Source organism: Nycticebus coucang, chromosome 22, assembly GCF_027406575.1.
Source record: "Nycticebus coucang isolate mNycCou1 chromosome 22, mNycCou1.pri, whole genome shotgun sequence".
Lineage (NCBI taxonomy): Eukaryota > Metazoa > Chordata > Mammalia > Primates > Lorisidae > Nycticebus > Nycticebus coucang.
Window position 1 is genome coordinate 38965732 of NC_069801.1, and position 21429 is coordinate 38987160.

General features: G+C 40.7%; 1 protein-coding gene and 1 long non-coding RNA gene across 2 annotated transcripts in view; one reads left to right on the top strand and one right to left on the bottom strand.

The window, feature by feature from the left end:
* The window catches only part of LOC128574888 (uncharacterized), a 41159-nt gene extending 34677 nt beyond the window's left edge, over positions 1-6482 (bottom strand). The window contains exons 1-3 of the long non-coding RNA XR_008376874.1: positions 6391-6482; positions 5348-5408; positions 4326-4480 (exon numbers count right to left, since the gene is read on the bottom strand). This is a non-coding gene — a long non-coding RNA (uncharacterized LOC128574888). The remainder of the gene's footprint in view (positions 1-4325; positions 4481-5347; positions 5409-6390) is intronic.
* The window catches only part of CFAP57 (cilia and flagella associated protein 57), a 104667-nt gene that overhangs the window by 35007 nt on the left and 48231 nt on the right, over positions 1-21429 (top strand). The window contains exons 7-10 of the mRNA XM_053575840.1: positions 4359-4498; positions 5547-5712; positions 6418-6531; positions 20812-21024. Coding sequence (XP_053431815.1) covers positions 4359-4498; positions 5547-5712; positions 6418-6531; positions 20812-21024 — 633 coding nt within the window. The remainder of the gene's footprint in view (positions 1-4358; positions 4499-5546; positions 5713-6417; positions 6532-20811; positions 21025-21429) is intronic.

Here is a 21429-nt window from a genome sequence, read left to right on the forward strand (position 1 = left end):
AGCAAAGAGGGAGAGTTTGACCTCCTCTGCTCCCATTTGGATTCCCTTTATTTCCTTGTCTTGCCTAATTGTATTAGCTAGAACGTCCAGCACTATGTTGAATAGGAAAGGTGACAGAGGACAACCTTGTCTGGTTCCAGTTCTAAGAGGAAAAGCTTTCAGTTTTACTCCATTCAGTAAAATATTAGCTGTGGGTTTGTCATAGATAGCTTTGATCAGTTTAAGAAATGTGCCACCTATGCCTATACTCTGCAGTGTTCTAATTAGAAATAAGGGACTCAAATGAGACCCTTGATAAAATCCAGCATCCTATCTAATTAGAAAAGGATGCTGGATTTTATCAATGCTTTTTCTGCATCTATGGAGAGGATCATGTGGTCTTTATTTTTGCTTCTGTTAATATGGTAGATAACGTTTATGGACTTGTGTATGTTAAACCAGCCTTGCATCCCTGGGATAAAACCTACTTGATCATGATGTATGACCTTTTTGATAAGGTGTAATATATTGACTAGGATTTTGTTGAGAATTTTTGCATCTATATTCATTAGTGAAATTGGTCTGAAATTCTCCTTGTTACTTGGGTCTTTTCCTGGTTTTGGTATCAGAGTGATGTCCACTTCATAGAACGTGTTGAGGAAGATTCCTTCCTTCTCAATTTTTTGGAATAATTTCTGCAGTACAGGAATAAGCTCTTCCTTGAAGATTTGATAGAATTCTGGTGTGAAGCCATCTGGACCAGGGCTTTTTTTGTTGTTGTTGGAAGCTTTTTATTGTTTCTTTAATCTTGGTGCTTGAAATTGGTCTGTTCAGGAGCTCTATTTCTTCCTGGCTAAGTTTAGGGAGAGGGTGTGATTCCAAATATTGATCCATTTCCTTCACAATGTCAAATTTCTGGGCATAGAGTTTCTGGTAGTATTCAGCGATGATCTCTTGTATCTCTGTGGCATCAGTTGTAATTTCCCCTTTATCATTTCAGATTGAGGTTACTAGAAATTTTACTTTTCTATTTCTAGTTAGTCTAGCCAAAGGTTTATCAATTTTATTTATTTTTTCAAAAAACCAACTCCTTGTTTCATTAATTTTCTGAATGATTCTTTTGTTTTCAATTTCATTGATCTCTGATTTAATTTTGGATATTGCTTTTCTTCTGCTGGGTTTAGGCTTAGATTGTTCTTCTGTTTCCAATTCTATAAGATGGCTTGTGAGTTTGTTGATATGCTCTCTTTCTGTTTTTCGAGTGTAGGCATCTAAAGCGATAAATTTTCCTCTCAAAACTGCTTTTGCAGTATCCCACAGGTTTTGATAGCTTGTGTCATCATTGTTGTTATGCTCAAGGAAGTTAATGATTTCCTGTTTTATTTCTTCCTGCACCCAACTGTCATTCAACAGAAGGTTGTTTAATTTCCATGTCTTTGTGTGGGGTTGAACGTTTTTGTTAGAATTGTGTTCCACCTTTAGTGCCTTGTGGTCTGAGAAGATACAAGGTAAAATTTCAATTCTTTTGATTCTGTTGAGGTTTGTTTTGTGGCCTAGAATATGATCAATTTTGGAGAATGTTCCATGGGGCGATGAGAAGAATGTATATTCTTTAGCTTTGGGATGGAATGTTCTATATGCGTCTATCAAACATAGTTTTTCTAGGGTCTCATTTGAGTCCCTTATATCTTTGTTTAATTTGTTTAGAGGATCTGTCCAACTCCGTAAGAGGAGTGTTAAAGTCCCCTGTTATTATGGTATCATCAGATATCATATTGCTCAGACTGAGTAAGGTCTGTTTCGAGAATCTGGGAGCATTTAAATTGAGTGGATAAATATTTAGAATTGAAACGTCTTCTTGTTGTATTTTTCCCTTGACCAATATAAAGTGACCATCTTTGTCTTTTTTGACTTTAGTTCTTTAAATCCACATGTATCTGAAAATAAGATTGCAACTCCTCTTTTCTTCTGAATTCCATTTGTCTGAAAAATTGTCTTCCAACCCTTAACTTGGAGTTTTAATTTGTCTTTTGAAGCCAGGTGTGTTTCCTGCAGACAGCAAAATGGATGGCTTGTGTTTTTTAATCCAGTCAGCCAATCTATGCCTCTTCAGTGGGGAATTCAAGCCATTAACATTTATTGATATAATTGATAAGTGTGGGAGTGTTCTATTCATCTCATTTTGTGAGAGTCCATTGCTTAGTTTTATCTTTTGCATCATCGTGGACGTTAGGTTCTGTCCTTTAATTGCTGAGTTCATACTTTGCTATTGATCCATTGTGATGGTCAGTGTGTAGAACAGGTTGACGTATTTCCTGTAGAACTGGTCTTGTTGTGGCAAATTTCCTCAATGTTTGTATATCAGTAAATGATTTGATTTCTCCGTCAATTTTAAAGCTTAGCTTAGCAGAATATAGAATTCTGGGCTGGAAACTGTTCTGTTTAAGTAGATTAAAGGTAGATGACCATTGTCTTCTTGCTTGGAAAGTTTCATTAGAGAAGTGTGCAATCACCTGGATGGATTTGCCCCTGTAGCTAAACTGGCACTTACTCCTGGCAGCTTGAAGAATCTTTTCTTTTGTCTCGACTTTGGACAGATTCATCACAATGTGTCTTGGAGAAGCTCAGTTAGAATTGAGGTGACCTGGGGTCCGATATCCCTCTGAAAGGAGTGTGTCAAAATCTTTTGTGATATTTGGGAAATTTTTATTTATAATATTATCTAGTATGGCTTCCATTCCTCTGGGGCATTTTCTTCCCCTTCTGGGATACCTATAACTTGTATGTTTGAATGCTTCATAAAGTCCCCTAATTCTGTCAGTGAACATTCTGCTTTCTATCTCTTCTTTTCTGCCTCTTTAACTATCTGAGTTATCTCAAGAGCTTTGTCCTCTATCTCTGAAATTCTTTCTTCTGCATGGTCTAATCTGTTGTTGATACTTTCTATTACATCTTTAAGTTCCTTAATTGACTGCTTCAGTTCCTTCATCTCTGCTATATTCTTCATATCGTTCATCTCCTATTTGATTCTGTTTTTAGATTTCCTTTTGGTTATTTTCCACTTTTATCAGCAGTTTCTTTCATTGTTTCCTTCATTTCCTTCATTGTTTTTATCATGTGTATTCTACATTACCTTTCTGTCATTTCTAACAATTTTTTATAGGGGGAATCCTCTGCAGTAGTTACCTCACAGTCCCTTTGTAGGGGTTGCTCTGGACTGGTTCTTCATGTTGCCAGGATTTTTCTGCTGATTCTTCCTCATGAGTGATTTCTTTTATCTGTTTCCTTGCCCTAATTTTCCTTTCACTTCCTCTTGGTCTTTAAGTTGCCCTGTCTCTGGACTAAGGTTTCAATGAATCCAGTTTTCCACTGCTTTTGTCCTCCTCCTGGGGTCCAGAAGTCTCTTGCTAACTCCCTGTGTCCTCAAAGTGATGACTATAGGCAGATCCCACCAGCCAGAGATGCCTGGAGTCTTGTCTCCCCAGACTCACCATACCCAGTTGCAAGGACGCTGTTACTTGGCCGCCATCTTGTTCCTCAGTCTGAATTCCTTTTGTTTTTAAGTCAAGAGACATTTGAGTGTATTTGAAAGCTAATAGGAATATCCTACTAGAAACAAGTCAAAGGTATTGGAGAAGGAAAAAGTATAGGACTAACCTCTACCTTCCACCCACCCCAGCACACGACTTCTTTTTCTGAGATAGTAGAGTAGGATGCAATGTAGATAAGTTTATAAGTGATGCAGGGCCAGAATTTGAGGGGATTTCCATCTCAGCCTTTGTCTTAGCTCATGAACAGACCTAAATATGTACACTTCATTACATTTCCCAGTTGTCACTCATCATTCAGGTGTCCCAGGGATAATGCCTCTAATGACAGACATCTGGAACCTACATAACCAGTGAATAGGATGCAGTACAAGTTAAAGTCATTCACCTGACTTTCATTTGCTGCTGATGGTACCATAACTAAGATATTCTCTCTGGAGAGAAACTTATGAAGGTCCTTAAAATCATTCATACCATTTTAGAAACTTATGCAAGTCCTTAAAATCATTCATACCAAATCAAGTAGGAACACAAATACTTGTATGCAAGAATATTTAGTCTAAAGTGTTATTCCTAAATAATAAAAATTGGAAACCACCTAAATCTTTCTCCAGTACAGGAATGGTTAGGTTAAATTCTAGAATATCCACATTTTGTTGCCTTTAAAATAATAGTGGCACAGGAAAATGTGCACAGTATTCAAACAGTTTGCCTTCAGCCTGATTTCTGTACAACTAGGCTAATTAAAGTTTATGGGAATTAATTAGAGCTGAGGTACACAGCCAGCTTTTTTCTTACCCTGCTGGATTTCATTCTGTACAATTTCTCCAGGGGGAGCCTGCTCACTTTGAGTATCTGATGTACCCCTTACACTCATCATCCATCACCGGTCTAGATACCTGCATCCGCAAACCTCTCATTGCCACCTCTTCTCTGGATCGATCTGTTCGCATCTGGAATTATGAATCAAAGTAAGGAATGAAAGGTTTTGCTACTGTAGTATTCAGGATTTCCATTTTTAACTTTGTTAACATGAATTATTTTAATTGGAGAGTTTTAAAATTAATTACTTAGAGGCCAGGCACTGCAGCTCACATTTTGGGAGGCTGAGGTGGGAGGATAACTTCCTCAGGAGTTTGAGACCAGCCTGAGCAACAGTGATACCCTGTCTCTACTAAAAATGGAAAAATTAGCTGTGTGGTGACATGTGCCTGTAGTCCCAAGTATTTGGGAAGCCGAGGCAGGGGGATTGTTTGAGCCCTGGAGTTTGAGTTTTCAGTGAGCTATGATGATGCCACTGTACTCTAGCCAGGGTGACAGAGTGACACTCTGTCTCAAAAAAAAAAAAAAAATTACTTAGAAACTTTCAGTTGGAATAGATGTTCTTTAAATCAAGTCAGTCAACCTACTTGTTTCTCACTCTTGCATAGGCAAGAAAACTTTGTGGTTTATTAATGCTTACTACATGTCAGACACTCTGCTAGACACTGGGGACATAAAGATAACTCCCCAGTATTTGACTTTGTTACACAAACTCCTATGTCTGTCCAGCTCTCCTGTCTCCTTACTTCCCCCAGATCTGCTTTCTGCATCATAGAGCAGTCCCCTTGTTCCTCCTCTTTCTTCTCCTCACTATCCCAGCCACCCCCCAGCCCCTACTGATGTTACCTCAGCAGAGCTTCCCTGAGAATCTCCAACCCTACTCAGCCCTGCACATGTCTCTGCTCTTGCATCCAACTTCTGGGACTGCTGGGGTGGGGGGATGCTTGTGATTTGGGGAATCTAAATAGAGCTTTGTCTTCTGAATCATTGCCCAGCACCTTTATCAGTCTGCTTGTTTGCCATACTCAGTGCTGGACATCATCCTCCAGGAACCAAAATCTAGAAAAGAGAGGAGCCAATAATTGTGAGCAATAAAGTATCTGAGGGGCTATGATGACAACATACAACAAATATAGCAGAGTACTTGAGGGATTTAGTAGGCTAGGCTTGTAACTCAGTAATTGATATTTATCACAGTACTCTAGAACTATTTAAGGAATACCAGGAAGAGGCATATACGATCAGCCTTCATCCGTCTGGACACTTCATCGTAGTGGGGTTTGCTGACAAACTACGCCTTATGAATCTACTCATCGATGATATACGTTCTTTCAAAGAATACTCTATCAGAGGATGCAGAGAGGTAAAAACTGTTGGAAATAGAGCCAGCATGGAAATATCATGAACTCACATGTTCTGGGAAGGTGGGACAAAAGTCTTAGAGAATTTTATTTAGTAGTTTTTTTAAAAAGGAAAAAATCCAATTCTTCACCCAAGAAACTTACTGAGTATATTATTCTATCCCCACTTTCTTATACCCACTAAAACATTTCACTGTGAGATCCCACCTATGAGATCCCACACAGAGATCCCTCTCTGTAGTGGTGGAATATTGGCAAATTTTGACAATGAAAAGCAGTCTCAGAATCAGACTCAGAGCTGGGAAGACAAGGTTGGAAATTGGCAGGGGCTGTGGGAAAATTAGCATCATCAATGAGAAGCAGTTTCCTTTGAAAGGGCTTACAGAAACGGGACTGTGATTTCAGGACTCACTTTCCCGCTCTGAAATGGAGCTTCTACAGACAAAATGAGTGCTCTGCTGGCCAGACAGCTTAGTGATTAGTGGGCATGGCAGTGTCAACATCTTGGCCACTGTGGGCTACAGAATAGTGAAAGTGTTTGAAAATGCCAGCTGCCCCTCGGTCCTAATGGCACCTTCCTTTCACTCCTACCTGCACTGGTCATTTCAGCCTCAACTCTTTGGGAAAAGCAACCCTTGCCTATAACCTCCAATTGGACTGTCCATTTTGTTCTTGCTTACTTGTTCATTTGCTGTCTTTCCCTGTAGTGTTCCTTTAGCAATGGAGGTCACCTGTTTGCTGCAGTCAATGGCAATGTGATTCACATTTTTACCACCACAAGCCTAGAGAACATCTCAAACCTGAAAGGACACACAGGGAAGGTAAGTGATTAACAGTGTCCTGGGAAACAAGGGGCACAGTGCTAAAAGAGACAAGAAACAAATGCTCAGACACATTTAATTACTAATTGCAATTAATTCGATGAAAGAAAAATGTGGTTGTTATGAGAAGAAATAATGAAGGAGTTGGCATAATTTAGGTTGGGCTACTTGTAAAGGTTTGGTCCTGGATGAGTAACTAGGTATTAACCAGACAAAGTTGGAGGTGGTAAGGGGAAGGGAGTAATCATTGCAGATAGGGATCCAAAGACCAGAGATGAGAGATTTCATGGGGTGTCAGAATAACTGAAGTCTGTGGTGAAGCAGGGGCTGAGATTAGAGAGTTCATAGGGAGCCTGGACTCCCCTTATTTCTTGAAATCACTGAAGACTTTCAGGACAGGGAGTGATATGACAAATTTGCATTCTAAAAGATTACTTTGGCTCCAGAGTGAAGAATCTATTGGAAGATAAAAAGGTATAAATGATAAGGAAGCTGTGGAGGATATCTGTCTACTCCATAGATAATAGTATTTTGGACCATGATGGTGAAGTTAGGGAGAAGAGGGTATATTTGAAACATTTTAGGAAATATACCAGTACATCCTGGAGTAAGATTGGATGTGAGAGAAGTCAGCAGCTGACTTGGTAGAGAATAGGCCATTTAAAAAGAAAGACTTTCTAGGCAGAAGGGTGTGTTGGAGATGATGGAATAGAGTGTTGAATTGGATGGTGCTTTTGGTTCATGTGGCTGGACACTGGGCATGATAAAAGCAGGAGCTGGGGCCAAGCGTGGTGGTTCATGCCTGTAATTCTGACACTCTGGGAGGCCAAAGTGGGTGCATTGCTTGACCTCAGGAGTTCCAGACCAGCCTGAGCAAGAATGAGACCCCATCACTACTAAAAATAGAAGAAAAAATAAATTAGCTGGGCATGTGCGAGGCACCTGTAGTCCCAACAACTTGGGAGACTGAGGCAAGAGGATCACTTGAGTCCAAGGTTGCTATGAGCCATGATGATGCCATTGCACTCTAGCCTGGGCAACAAAGTGAGACTGTCTCAAAACAAAACAAAAAATTCAAGTTCACAAGCAGGAGACGGAAAGGTTGGGCACATCACAGAAGCCACGTGCACCATGCCAAGGAGCAGGACTTTACTCAGTAGGTATGAGAAGTAATTGAAAGGATTTCATAAAGGAAAAAGTGAGATCAGAAAGGCAATTCTCTAAACAGTATCACAGATGGATTAGAGGGGAGGGAAGTTGGAGTGACAGAAACAAGCTAGGATGTGGGAGTGAAGGATGGATCAAGAATTAGCCATAGTGGGTGGCACCTGTGGCTCAGTGGGTAGGGCACAGGCCCCATATACCGAGGGTGGCAGGTTCGAACCCCGCCCTGGCCAAACTGCAATAAAAAATAGCTGGGCATTGTGGCAGGCACCTGTAGTCCCAGCTACTCAGGAGGCTGAGGCAAGAGAATCACCTAAACCCAGAAGTTGGAGGTTGCTGTGAGGTGTGACACCACGGCACTCTAATGAGGGTGATAAAGTGAGACTCTATATCTAACAAAACAAAACAAAAAGAATTAGCCATGGTTTTAGTGGTAGAGACAGAGAAGAAAGATCCATTTTGGATATATTATGTTTGGTTTGCCTAGGAAGTGTGAAGTGTGTGAGTGGAGGTCAGGAAAGAAGTCAGGGTTGACAATGAAGATCAGGGGATTAGGTAGTCAAGGAGTCACAAGCATCCGTTAGATCACCAAGGGCCTGTGTGGAATCTGAGAAGAATCTGATTGAGGAGAGGGGCCAACATTTAAGAACTTGGTGAAAAAAGAGGAGCTGATGAAAGACTGAAAGTGAAGATGCAAGGAGAACTTGGAATCAGAGAATCATGTCAAGGAAGGCAAGGAACTACACAATTTCCAAAAGGATAGAGTGGTCAGTGGTGCTAGATGTCGCAGAGAGGTCATGTAAAGACTAAAACCTGGAGGGGAGACAAGATGGCGGACCGAAGCCAGCTTTCAACAGAGGCTCCCGTCCAGAAGGAGAGTTAAGGGACAGGAATTTAGTAAGTATCCTGGTGGACTTGAGCCTCACCAAGAGAGAAGGTTGAAGAACGCACATCAACACCGCTGAGGCAAGCTGTGATCACAAGGACGCAAACAAAAGGTACAAAATCCACCACCAAGCGGACGGGAGTCCCCCTCCCCCATGAGACCGGCTCAAGAGCCCCACAATTGAACAAGCGGGCAGAAATTAAAGGCCCTCCCACTACACTCCAGGGAGAGACCTTCTAAAAACTGGACCTACCTCCCCTACTGGGGTGCCATGGCGTTCTCCTGCCGGGCATAAAACTGAATAAAACTTTGGGAATCCTTTGCCGGCAACCCTGAATCCCCGGCGCTCCCCTCCCGCCCACTGAGGTCTGGAGGCCTGTCCCCCAGGAACTCGGATCCTTGGGTGATTTCTCAAGGGGAGTGGACAGTCCCCGAGTTGCGACTGGTCAGCATTGACTCTGAGGCGCGCGAGTGAGGAGAGGGCACCGGGCTGAAGGGGAGTCACGCCTTGGCGGCACTTCCCTGCGGTGCAGTGCAGCAACCCTCCCCGGGCAACATTACGGGGCAGGCACAAGACTGAATAAGACTCTAGCTTCCCCGCTGAGAGCTGAGAGCCCCTACTCTCACTCGGGTTCTGAGGGCCTATCCCCCAGGAGTTCGGATCCTTGGGTGATTTCTCAAGGGGAGTGCACAGTGCCTGAGCTGCGTCAGGTCAGCGCTGACTCTGGGACACGTGAGCGAGGAGAGGGCACTCTGCTGAGGGGAAATCAAGCCTTGGCGGCACTTCCCTGCGGTGCAGTGCAAGAGCCCTCCCCGGGCCGTAGTGTTGCGTAAAACTGAATGAAACTCTAGCTTCCCCCCCCCACTCCCAATCGGGGTCTGGGGGCCCATCAGAATCAGAACTCCTGGGGGATCTCTTGAGGGGTGTGGACCCAGTGCAAACTGCGGCCGCTCAGTGCTGACTCTGGGGCGCGGGACAGAGGAGAAAAGGGTCGCCTGAGTGCCCACACCAGAGCAGCAATTCCCTGGAGGTAGATCAACAGCCGTTTTTTCTTTAACGGCAGAACACCCACTTCTGGATATTCTGAGGCCACACTCCCTGTCTCCTTGGGCAACCAGAGGAGGCCACCGGTGAGCGGGGGATTTCCTGACACGGCTCACAAACCCGGGAAGCTTCCAGGGCGGGCCGACCCAGAGAGGTGTTCGAACGCAAATCTCCAGCAGCAAAGACGTTTGAACTCAAAACAGCCCGTCTTCTGTAGGCGATTTCGACAGGAACAGAGACAGAACCCCGCAAAGTTGTCTGTTCTGTTCTGTTAGCAGCATCCATCAGGGATGGGGCTAAGCCTGAGTGAACACCTCCTTCCCATCACCTGCATCAAACACTCAAAGATGTCAGGCCCCATCTCCTCCTGCTAGATAGCGGCAGTCTGCGGGGGCCTGGCAGACTTCCTTGCGATTCAGGCAGGTGCAAACCCCTGGAGTGTCTGTTCACTGCAGGCAACTGGGTTAGCCATCTGCAGAGATACCAGTGACTGGGTCCGACGGAGGGGCAAAGTGGGGAAGGAGACGTCAACCTTCCTAGACTGCTCTGTTTGCTGGGTGGCTCCTCCTGACTCCACGCTGCACTGGGGTGAGCCGTGTCAGAGGAGTCACCAGGCCCCTGTGATCCAGTTCCCAGAGACCTCTTGAACTCTCCCACCCGAGACAAGTGCCGATTGAGACAGCTGATTTGGACCTTTTGAACTGGGCTAATAGACTGAGGACTTTTCAGGCGGTGCCCTGGGTGTGCGATTGTAGGAAGGTTTGATTCTCCTTTTCCAACTGGGGCCAGAGGTGGGCAGGCGGGGTGACTTAATTGCTGATTTTTCCACACAGCTGAGACTTCAAGCCAGAGTAGAAGTTGCAATAGGATCGAACAGAAACCAGCTGAAAGCAAGACAGAACCACTTTGCTTCACCACACCAGACAGGGCCCCAGTTTCTCAGGCCACAACACTGTACGGGCCCTCGATAAAACCCCAGGGGAAAAACCAAAGGGAGTAAAATAACCATGGGGCGGAATCAGCGGAAAAACTCTGGTAACATGAATAAACAGAATAGATCAACCCCCCCAAGAAAAGATACGGCAGATGTGATTGAAGATCCCATTCATAAACAACTGGCTGAGATGTCAGAAATCGAATTCAGAATTTGGATTGCAGACAAGATTAATAAAATGGAATTAGGAATTCGAGGAGAAATTCAAAAATTGTCTCAAGAATTTAACGAATTTAAAGACACCAAAGACTTAGACACACTGAAGCAAGAACTTACAGCCCTCAAAGATATGAAAAATACCGTAGAATCCCTCAGTAACAGAATGGAGCAAGCAGAAGAAAGGATTTCTGACATTGAAGATAAAGTCTTCGAATGCTCCCAATCTCTCAAAGAGGAAGAGAAATGGAGAGCAAAAACGGATCACTCACTCAGAGAACTCTCAGATAATTCGAAAAAAAGCAACATAAGGATTATAGGAATTTCTGAGAACGATGAAGTCGCCTCCGAGGGCACAGAGGCCCTTCTGCATGAAATTATGAAAGAAAATTTTCCAAACATGCCTAGAGAATCTGAAATTCAGATAGCAGACAGCTTCAGAACCCCAGCACGATTCAACCCCAATAAGTCATCTCCCAGACATATCATAATTAGCTTCACTAAAGTTAACATGAAAGAGAAGATTCTCAAAGCAGCCCGGCGAAAGAAAACTATAACGTACAAAGGTAAGAATATTAGAATAACTGCAGATCTCTCTGCTGAAACTTTTCAAGCCAGAAGAGGCTGGTCATCAACTTTTAATCTCCTAAAGCGAAAAAACTTTCAACCCAGGATCTTGTATCCAGCTAAACTGAGTTCCATCTATGATGGAGAAATTAAACACTTCAATGACATTCATATGTTGAAAAAATTTGCCATAAGTAAACCAGCTCTTCAGGATGTTCTCAGACCTATCCTCCACAATGACCAACCCAATCCTATACCACAAAAGTAAACTCACTCAGAAACTTCGGATCAAACTCCAACTTCCACACTGGCGAAAGGATTAAAAATGTCCACTGGACCTTTGAAAAACTCGATACCCAAAATTCCACCAGACTTATCAATACTCTCCATCAATGTGAATGGCTTAAACTGTCCTCTAAAGAGGCATAGGTTAGCTGACTGGATACAAAAACTCAAGCCAGATATTTGTTGCATACAAGAGTCACATCTCAACTTAAAAGACAAATACAGACTCAGGGTGAAAGGATGGTCATCCATATTTCAGGCAAATGGTAATCAGAAAAAAGCAGGTGTTGCAATTTTATTTGCAGATACAGTAGGCTTTAAACCATCAAAAGTAAGGAAGGACAAGAATGGTCACTTCATATTTGTTAAGGGTAATACTCAATATGATGAAATCTCAATTATTAATATCTATGCACCCAACCAGAAGGCACCTCAATTTATAACAGAAACTGTAACAGACGTGAGTAACTTGATTTCCTCCAGCTCCATAATCGTCGGAGATTTCAACACTCCCTTGGCAGTGTTGGATCGATCCTCCAGAAAGAAGCTGAGCAAAGAAATCTTAGATTTAAACCTAACCATCCAATATTTAGATTTAGCAGACATCTACAGAACATTTCATCCCAACAAAACTGAATACACATACTTCTCATCAGCCCACGGAACTTACTCCAAAATTGACCACATTTTAGGTCACAAGTCTAACCTCAGTAAATTTAAAGGAATAGAAATTATTCCATGCATCTTCTCGGACCATCATGGAATAAAACTTGAATTGAGTAACAACAGGAATCTGCATACCCATACAAAAACATGGAAGTTAAATAACCTTATGCTGAATGATAGCTGGGTCAGAGATGAGATTAAGAAAGAAATCGCCAATTTTTTGGAACAAAACGACAAGGAAGACACAAACTATCAGAACCTCTGGGACACTGCAAAGGCAGTTCTAAGAGGGAAATTTATAGCACTGCAAGCCTTCCTCAAGAGAACGGAAAGAGAGGAAGTTAACAACTTAATGGGACATCTCACGCAACTGGAAAAGGAAGAACATTCCAACCCCAAACCCAGTAGAAGAAAAGAAAAAACCAAAATTAGAGCAGAATTAAATGAAATTGAAAACAAAAGAATAATACAACAGATCAATAAATCAAAAAGCTGGTTTTTTGAAAAGGTCAATAAAATAGATAAACCTCTGGCCAACCTAATCAGGAAACAAAGAGTAAAATATCTAATATCATCAATCAGAAACAACAAAGACGAAATAACCACAGACTCATCAGAAATCCAAAAAATCCTTAATGAATATTACAAGAAACTTTATTCTCAGAAATATGAAAATCTGAAGGAAATAGACCGATACTTGGAAGCACACCACCTTCCAAGACTTAACCAGAATCAAGTGGAAATGTTGAACAGACCCATATCAAGTTCAGAAATAGCATCAACTATACAAAACCTCCCTAAAAAGAAAAGCCCGGGACCAGATGGTTTCACGTCAGAATTCTACCAAACCTTTAAAGAGGAATTAGTACCTATATTACTCAACCTGTTCCAAAATGTAGAAAAGGAAGGAAGACTACCCAACACGTTCTATGAAGCAAACATCACCCTGATCCCCAAACCAGGAAAAGACCCAACAAGAAAAGAAAATTATAGACCAATATCACTAATGAATATAGATGCAAAAATATTCAACAAGATCCTAACAAACAGAATCCAGCAACACATCAAACAAATTATACCTCATGACCAAGTTGGTTTTATCCCAGGGTCTCAAGGCTGGTTCAATATACGTAAATCTATAAATGTAATTCAGCACATAAACAAATTAAAAAACAAAGACCATATGATTCTCTCAATTGATGCAGAAAAAGCTTTTGATAATATCCAGCATCCCTTCATGATCAGAACACTCAAGAAAATTGGTCTAGAAGGGACTTTTCTTAAACTGATAGAGGCTATCTACAGCAAACCCACAGCCAATATCATATTGAATGGAGTTAAATTGGAATCATTTCCACTCAGATCAGGAACAGGACAAGGCTGCCCATTGTCTCCATTGCTTTTCAACATTGTAATGGAAGTTTTAGCCACCGCAATTAGGGAAGAAAAGGCGATCAAGGGTATCCATATAGGGTCAGAAGAAATCAAACTCTCGCTCTTTGCAGATGATATGATTGTATATCTGGAAAACACTAGGGACTCTACTACAAAACTCCTAGAAGTGATCAAGGAATACAGCAGCGTCTCAGGTTACAAAATCAACATTCATAAATCGGTAGCCTTTATATACACCAACAACAGTCAAATTGAAAAAGCAGTTAAGGACTCTATCCCATTCACAGTAGTGCCAAAGAAGATGAAATATTTGGGAATTTACCTAACAAAAGACGTGAAAGATCTCTATAAAGAGAACTATGAAACTCTTAAGAAAAGAAATAGCTGAAAATGTTAACAAATGGAAAAACATACTATGCTCATGGCTGGGAAGAATCAACATTATCAAAATGTCCATACTACCCAAAGCAATATATAATTTCAACGCACTCCCTATTAAAGCTCCACTGTCATATTTTAAAGATCTTGAAAAAACATTACTTCGTTTTATATGGAATCAGAAAAAACCTCGAATAGCCAAAACATTACTCAGAAATAAAAACAAAACAGGAGGAATCACACTACCAGACCTCAGACTTTACTACAAATCGATAGTGATCAAAACAGCATGGTATTGGCACAAAAACAGAGAAGTAGATATCTGGAACAGAATAGAGAACCAAGAGATGAATCCAGCTACTTACCGCTATTTGATTTTTGACAAGCCAATTAAAAACATTCAGTGGGGAAAAGATTCCCTATTTAACAAATGGTGCCGGGTGAACTGGCTGGCAACCTGTAGAAGACTGAAACTGGACCCACACCTTTCACCATTAACTAAGATAGACTCTCATTGGATTAAAGATTTAAACTTAAAACATGAAACTATAAAAATACTAGAGGAGAATGCAGGGAAAACCCTTGAAGAAATTGGTCTGGGTGAGTATTTCATGAGGAGAACCCCCCGGGCAATTGAAGCAGCTTCAAAAATACACTACTGGGACTTGATCAAACTAAAAAGCTTCTGCACAGCTAAGAACACAGTAAGCAGAGCAAGCAGACAGCCCTCAGAATGGGAGAAGATATTTGCAGGGTATATCTCTGACAAAGGTTTAATAACCAGAATCCACAGAGAACTCAAACGCATCAGCAAGAAAAAAACAAGGGATCCCATCGCAGGCTGGGCAAGGGATTTGAAGAGAAACTTCTCTGAAGAAGACAGGCGCACGGCCTTCAGACATATGAAAAAATGCTCATCATCTTTAATCATCAGAGAAATGCAAATCAAAACTACTTTGAGATATCATCTAACTCCAATGAGACTAGCCTATATCACAAAAACTCAAGACCAGAGATGTTGGCGTGGATGTGGAGAAAAGGGAACACTTCTGCACTGCTGGTGGGAATGCAAATTAATACATTCCTTTTGGAAAGATATATGGAGAACACTCAGAGATCTAAAAATAGATCTGCCATTCAATCCTGTAATTCCTCTGCTGGGCATATACCCAGAAGACCAAAAATCACAACATAACAAAGATATTTGTACCAGAATGTTTATTGCAGCCCAATTCATAATAGCTAAGTCATGGAAAAAGCCCAAGTGCCCATCGATCCACGAATGGATTAATAAATTGTGGTATATGTACACCATGGAATACTATGCAGCCTTAAAGAAAGATGGAGACTTTACCTCTTTCATGTTTACATGGATGGAGCTGGAACATATTCTTCTTAGTAAAGTATCCCAAGAATGGAAGAAAAAGTACCCAATGTACACAGCCCTACTATGAAACTAATTGGGACTCTCACATGAAAGCTATAACCCAGCTACAACTTAACAATAGGGGGAAGTGGGAAGGGGGGGTGGGTAGAGGGAGGGGGATCGGTGGGATCACACCTGTGGTGCATCTTACAGGGGTATTTGCGAAACTTGGTAAATGTAGAATGTAAATGTTTTGGCACAGTAACTGAGATAACGCCAGAAAGGCTATGTTAACCACTGTGATAAAAATGTGTCAAATGGTTTATGAAACGAGTATATGATGCCCCATGATCATATCAATGTATACAGTTATGATTTAATAAAAAAATAAAAAATAAATAAAAATAAAAAAAAGACTAAAACCTGGCCATTAACTTCAGCAAATAACAGGTCTTCAGAAGGAAAAGTGAAAAAAAAAAAAAAAACACTTGGGAAATGAAAGTGCTGTGTAAATACAAGATTCCTTTTGAGAGCTGCCAAGTTCTTCAGCTTCAGCAATGTACTTAGTCTTCAGGTGACGGTGAGGATGCAGATGAAAACACAGAATGCGAGTCTGATGCATTACCATACCCATCCAGGAATTTTGTTTTATCAGTTTGCAAGTCCTTATAACACTAGTCTCTAATCAGGGGCATATGTTAGAATTACACATGTAACATTTAAAAAAAATACAGATAGAGGATGCAGCTAAAGCCATGCATACAGGAAAATGTAGAACCTAAGTACACATACATATACTGTATTAGAAATGAGAAAATATCATCCATCTCCAAACAGTGGAAAAGAACAGCAAATTAAATTCAAAGAAAATAAAAGGCAAGAAATAACAAAGATAAGAGCAAAAGTTAATGAAATAGAAAACAAACATGCAAGAGAAGATTATTAAAGCCAAACCTGATTCTTTGGAAACACAGAATAGGTAAACCCTTAGCAGGACTGATCAAGAGCAAAAAAGAGAGAGAGAAGATACAAATAACCAAGGAATAAAACGAGAATGTCACTATAGGGTTGTTTGGGCATTAAATAGAGCATAGAAGATATTATGAACAACTTTATGGCAATAACTTTGAATGTAAATGAAACTGACAAATTCCTATACAAGTTGAATCTGTAATTTAAAACCTTCCTACAAAAAAACTATAGGCCCCTATCATATCACTGCAGGACTATATCACCACATAGGGAATAAATAACACTAATCTTGAAAAAAAAACTTTGAGAAAATTTTTTAAAGAGGGACTACTTTCCAGTTCTGTCCTGTGCTACCAGCATAATCATGATATCAAAACCTGTCAAAGATACCACAAGAAAGAAAGATAATAAGCCAGTATGTGTTATGAATATAGATAGAAAAGCCCTAAACACAATATCATCAGACCTATCCAGTAATAGTGTATAAAAAAATAACACATCATGACTAAGTTGGGTTTATTCCAGGAATGCAATTAACATAACAGTGAGGAAAAATGATATGCTTACCTCTGTAAATGAAGATACAATACAAGTTGATAAACTTTAACATCTATTCATGATATTTTTATTTTGGGGGAGGCCTTGATCAGAAGGATTTGGGCTGCCTCATGATATTTTTATTTATTTTTCCTCATGATATTTTTATTTTTTTTCATGTATACATTTATGGGGTACAATGTGCTGATTTCATATAGAATTAGGAACCCTTACAGCACACTCATGATATTTTTAAAAAGCAACTAATTAGATAATAAGGAACTTTCTGTATTTATATGAGATATTTATGGAAAATCTACAACAGTGTGCTTGATCATGAAATTATGAAAGTATTCCAAAGTAAAAACAAACATGGTGCCTTCTGTGGATCCTAACCAGTGGAATAAGGCAAAAAATAAATAATATATTGAAGATAATGATATTCATCATAATGGGAGCCAGTTTTCTCATTATTGGAGAAGGGAGTTACAAATATGGAAAAGGGAAAGGCTAGGATGAACCTGTGAGTGAACTGAATTGAAGGCATCCAGACTAGAGTGCCATGGTGTCATTATAGCTCACAGCAACTTTAAAGTCTTGAGCTCAAGTGATACTCTTGCCTCAGCCTCCTGAGTAGCTGGGACTACAGGTGCCTCCCACAATGCCTAGCTAATTTTTCCTATTTTTAGTAAAGACAGGGTCTTGTTCTTGTTCAGGGTGGTCTTGAACTCGTGAGCTCAGGCACGCCACACACCTCAGCCTCCCAAAGTACTTGGATTATAAGCATGAGCCACCACACCCAGCCTATATCAACCTTCTTATTTACCCTTTTGATTCTTTTCATTTCTACTTGTGAATTTGAGTCACCATCTGGTGCCATTTTCTTATTCCCATAAAGCTTTATTCCTACTCATCTTCTTTGTGCTGTTGGGTCAAATATACTTATTACTTTTTACCTGGTCCTTTGATGGTGTTGTTATTTTGTATGAATTCAGGTGACAGTCTGAGGGCACCTACTTTCAGCCTATATTATTTTTTCTTGTAAGGAAGATCATCTAGCAATGGATTTTATCAGTTTTTGTTTAACTGGGAATATATTTAGGCTTTATGTTTAAAATATAGAAATATAGGTTTTCTGGATATAAGATTTTTTTTTTTTTTTTTACTCTTAGTACTTTGAATCCATTTCCCACTGCCTAAGGGCCTATTTTGCTTCTGATGAACAGCCAGATGTTAATCTTTATGGGCATTCATTTGTATGGGAATCATTTTTTTTTTTTATGGCTTTCAACATTTTAACTATGATGTGCATAGATTTTTTTTTGCATTTATCCTACTTGGAATCTATCATACTTCTTGAATATTTTGTTAATGTTTTTCAACAAATTTGGGATGTGCTCAGCATTATTTACTTGTATATTTTTTCTCTCCTCATAGTACTCCCATTATAGTACACATATGTTGGTGTGTTTAATGGTTGCCCACATTTCTCTGAGGCTTTGTTGATTTTTCAGGATTATTTTTTCTCTGTGTCCCTCAGATTGCATAATCTCTATTGATTTACCTTCCAGTTCCTCAGGTGAAAGCTACTATTGAGCCCACCTAGTAAATTTTTCATTTCAGTGGTCGTATTTTTCAACTCTGGAATGTTCGTATTTGATTTTTTTAAGTAATTTTTCTCTCCTGATTGATAGTCTCTATTTGAGGAGACTATCAATTATAAATTGTTTAATTATAAATAATTGAAGGCAAGATAAATACTTGTGTTCGTCAGGATATTGAATATATTTATATGAGCTACCTTGAAGTCTGCTTAGTTCATCATCTGCGCAACTTCAAAAACTTCAAAAGTTTCTATTGCCTGTTTTTTTTTCCTTTCTGTCATTTTCTTGTTGGTCACACTATCCTGTTTTTTGTTTGTTTATGTTTCATAAACATAATAATGACCAAATATTTTACTGACCAAATATTTTAAACAACATACTGTAGCAATTCTGGATACATGTTCTTCTCGGGGGTTGTTATGGTTGGTTGGATGGTTGTTTATCTGCTGAACTAATTCTGTGAATTCCTTTTCCCTGGCAGTGTGTCGCCTCTGATATCCCTGCTCAGATATCTTTAGTCTATCCAGGGGTTGCCTCTGGGTGGTCTAAAATGTTTATTAGTTACAGATTGTACCTAAAACCCTCAGTCAGTTAGATTTTTGCCCTTTACTATTGGATTTGTTTGTAGCTTGGGAGCTGATACCACAGTTCAGAGTTTGTTTTGTACTTCATGTTCAGCCAGACACTGGTGACTTGGATGTTCCATGATTGTGTAAGAGAGGGTTGAGCCTTGGGCATGCACAGTCTTCCAGGCTGCCAGGGATGGGTATGATTTAGTTTCCTAGGAGTCAGAGGATCTTGTTCAGTGTTTGATAGGCTGTTATATTTAAGCCCCTTGTGCCAGAGGAACTCTTCTCTGTGTAATTAAATCTGTGTGTAGCTTAGGAGATGCTTTGAAGTGCTCCGGCCCCATCTTCCTCCAATTGCACCTGGGGGGTGCAGTCTAGCACATGCACATAGCCATCCAGCCTTCAGAGATGCCTGTGACCTCAGAAGGGCTCTTCTTAACTATTTTTTTCCCTTGTTATTCCCTATTAAAATTCTACTCTGCTATTTCACTTGTATCATGGATTTACCAATCTTCTCTTAATCGTTCTCCACCAAGATTACTATATTTTCAGACAATATCCACAGGTGTGGACTTCTCCATGTTGTTCCCAAAAAAGTCAGTCCCATCACACAGAGCCATAGAGCTCTTTGTCTTAGGGCCTGATTTTGCCCTGGGCAGAAGCGTTACTCCACTGTATTAGAGCTGGGCTCAGGGACCTGCTTTCCCAGGAGTAACATCCTCATGTGGCAGTGTGTGTGTGTGTGTGTGTGTGTGTGTGTGTGTGTGTGTGTGTAAGCCCCTGGTCCTTCATGGCTTAGAACCTCAACCCTATGAGCAAACTGGGGCAGGACCAATTGGGATACCATTATTCTTGGCTGCTGTACTCGCAGTTAAGCTTCCACTGATGAGTGGGGACTGGCCCAGGGAGAGGAGTCCAGGTCCCTTGGCCATGCCTGTGTGGAATATAGGTTTGGCAACATGAGACTAGGGCAGAGATACGAAATGCCAGAAGTCCACACTTCCAGAGTGAAACCACATCCCAAGACTGGGAGCTGCGAGGAGAAAAGAATCCCTTTGTCTTAGCCACACCTGCCCAGAGTACACAGCAGTGAAGTTTCTGAAGCTGGGGCAAATCATGGCTTAAATGCCACGGACTGTTCCTACCAAAATTAAGTGGATTTTCTATTTGCTATATGCCTTTAGGATAGTTTCTACAGAAGTTAAATGACTGTTTGGGTCATATTTATCAGTTAACTTATTTTATTATTGGGGTCACCTGAGGCCTGTACTTTGTCATTCCAGAAGTCCACTTTCTCTGTGCTGTTTTTGCAACTTCCTGTGAATATATAACTATGCCAAAATTTAAAAGTTTTGAAAAAATCAGCAAAAATTTGTTGGTTATAGTTTTAATGAACTATTATGATTCAGTCTTTTCATTCATAAAATGAAAAAGAAATGAGTGTTTCCTCCTCAGTGGTTTGCAAGTCTCATTGGAAAGAGAATGTTAACATTTCCAAGAAGCTGTGTTTTGTGCTGGCAGAAGGGCCTATGTCAGGAAAGGATATTTTGCCTCAGTCTAGTGGAGCATCTGAGGAGTTCATGTATTTTCCACATTGCAGTGTGTGTCTGTGTGTGAGTGTGTGTGTGTGTATGCGCATGCATGTGCATGTTCATACATGTACCCCCTTAACCAGACACATCTTCATCCCCTGCAGATTCGTTCCATCGTGTGGAATGCAGATGACAGCAAACTGATTTCTTGTGGTACAGATGGTGCCGTATATGAATGGAATCTGACCACAGGGAAGAGAGAGACAGAATGTGTGCTCAAGTCCTGCAGTTACAACTATGTTACTATCTCTCCTGATTCCAAAATTATATTTGCTGTTGGATCAGACCAGACCATCAAGGAGATTGCAGATTCTTCGGTGGGTCTGCTCCTGCAGACTGCTGTGCTGCTGTACAGGCCTCTTCTTCATGGAATAACACCTGGCTCCTCATTCCTTTTGGGGAGCCAGTTCAGTTAGTGTCACTTCCAGAATCTCCTGCCCAGTGCCGTTCCTGAATTGTGGGGCTCCTTACCATTTCTGTTTTATTGCTCTCTATAACTTCTCTTCTACCTTCCAGGCATAGAGGTCAACATCCTCTCTGAACTGCTGTCTTACCCTTGGTCTGCACTTACTTTGCTGTGGTAAAAACACAACATGATGTCAGTAACAGACTGCATATACAGTGGCAGTCCCATAAGATTCTAAAACCGCATATTTCCTGTACTTTTCCTATGTTTAGATGCATGCTCACAATTGTGTTACAGTTGCTACAGTACACAGCAC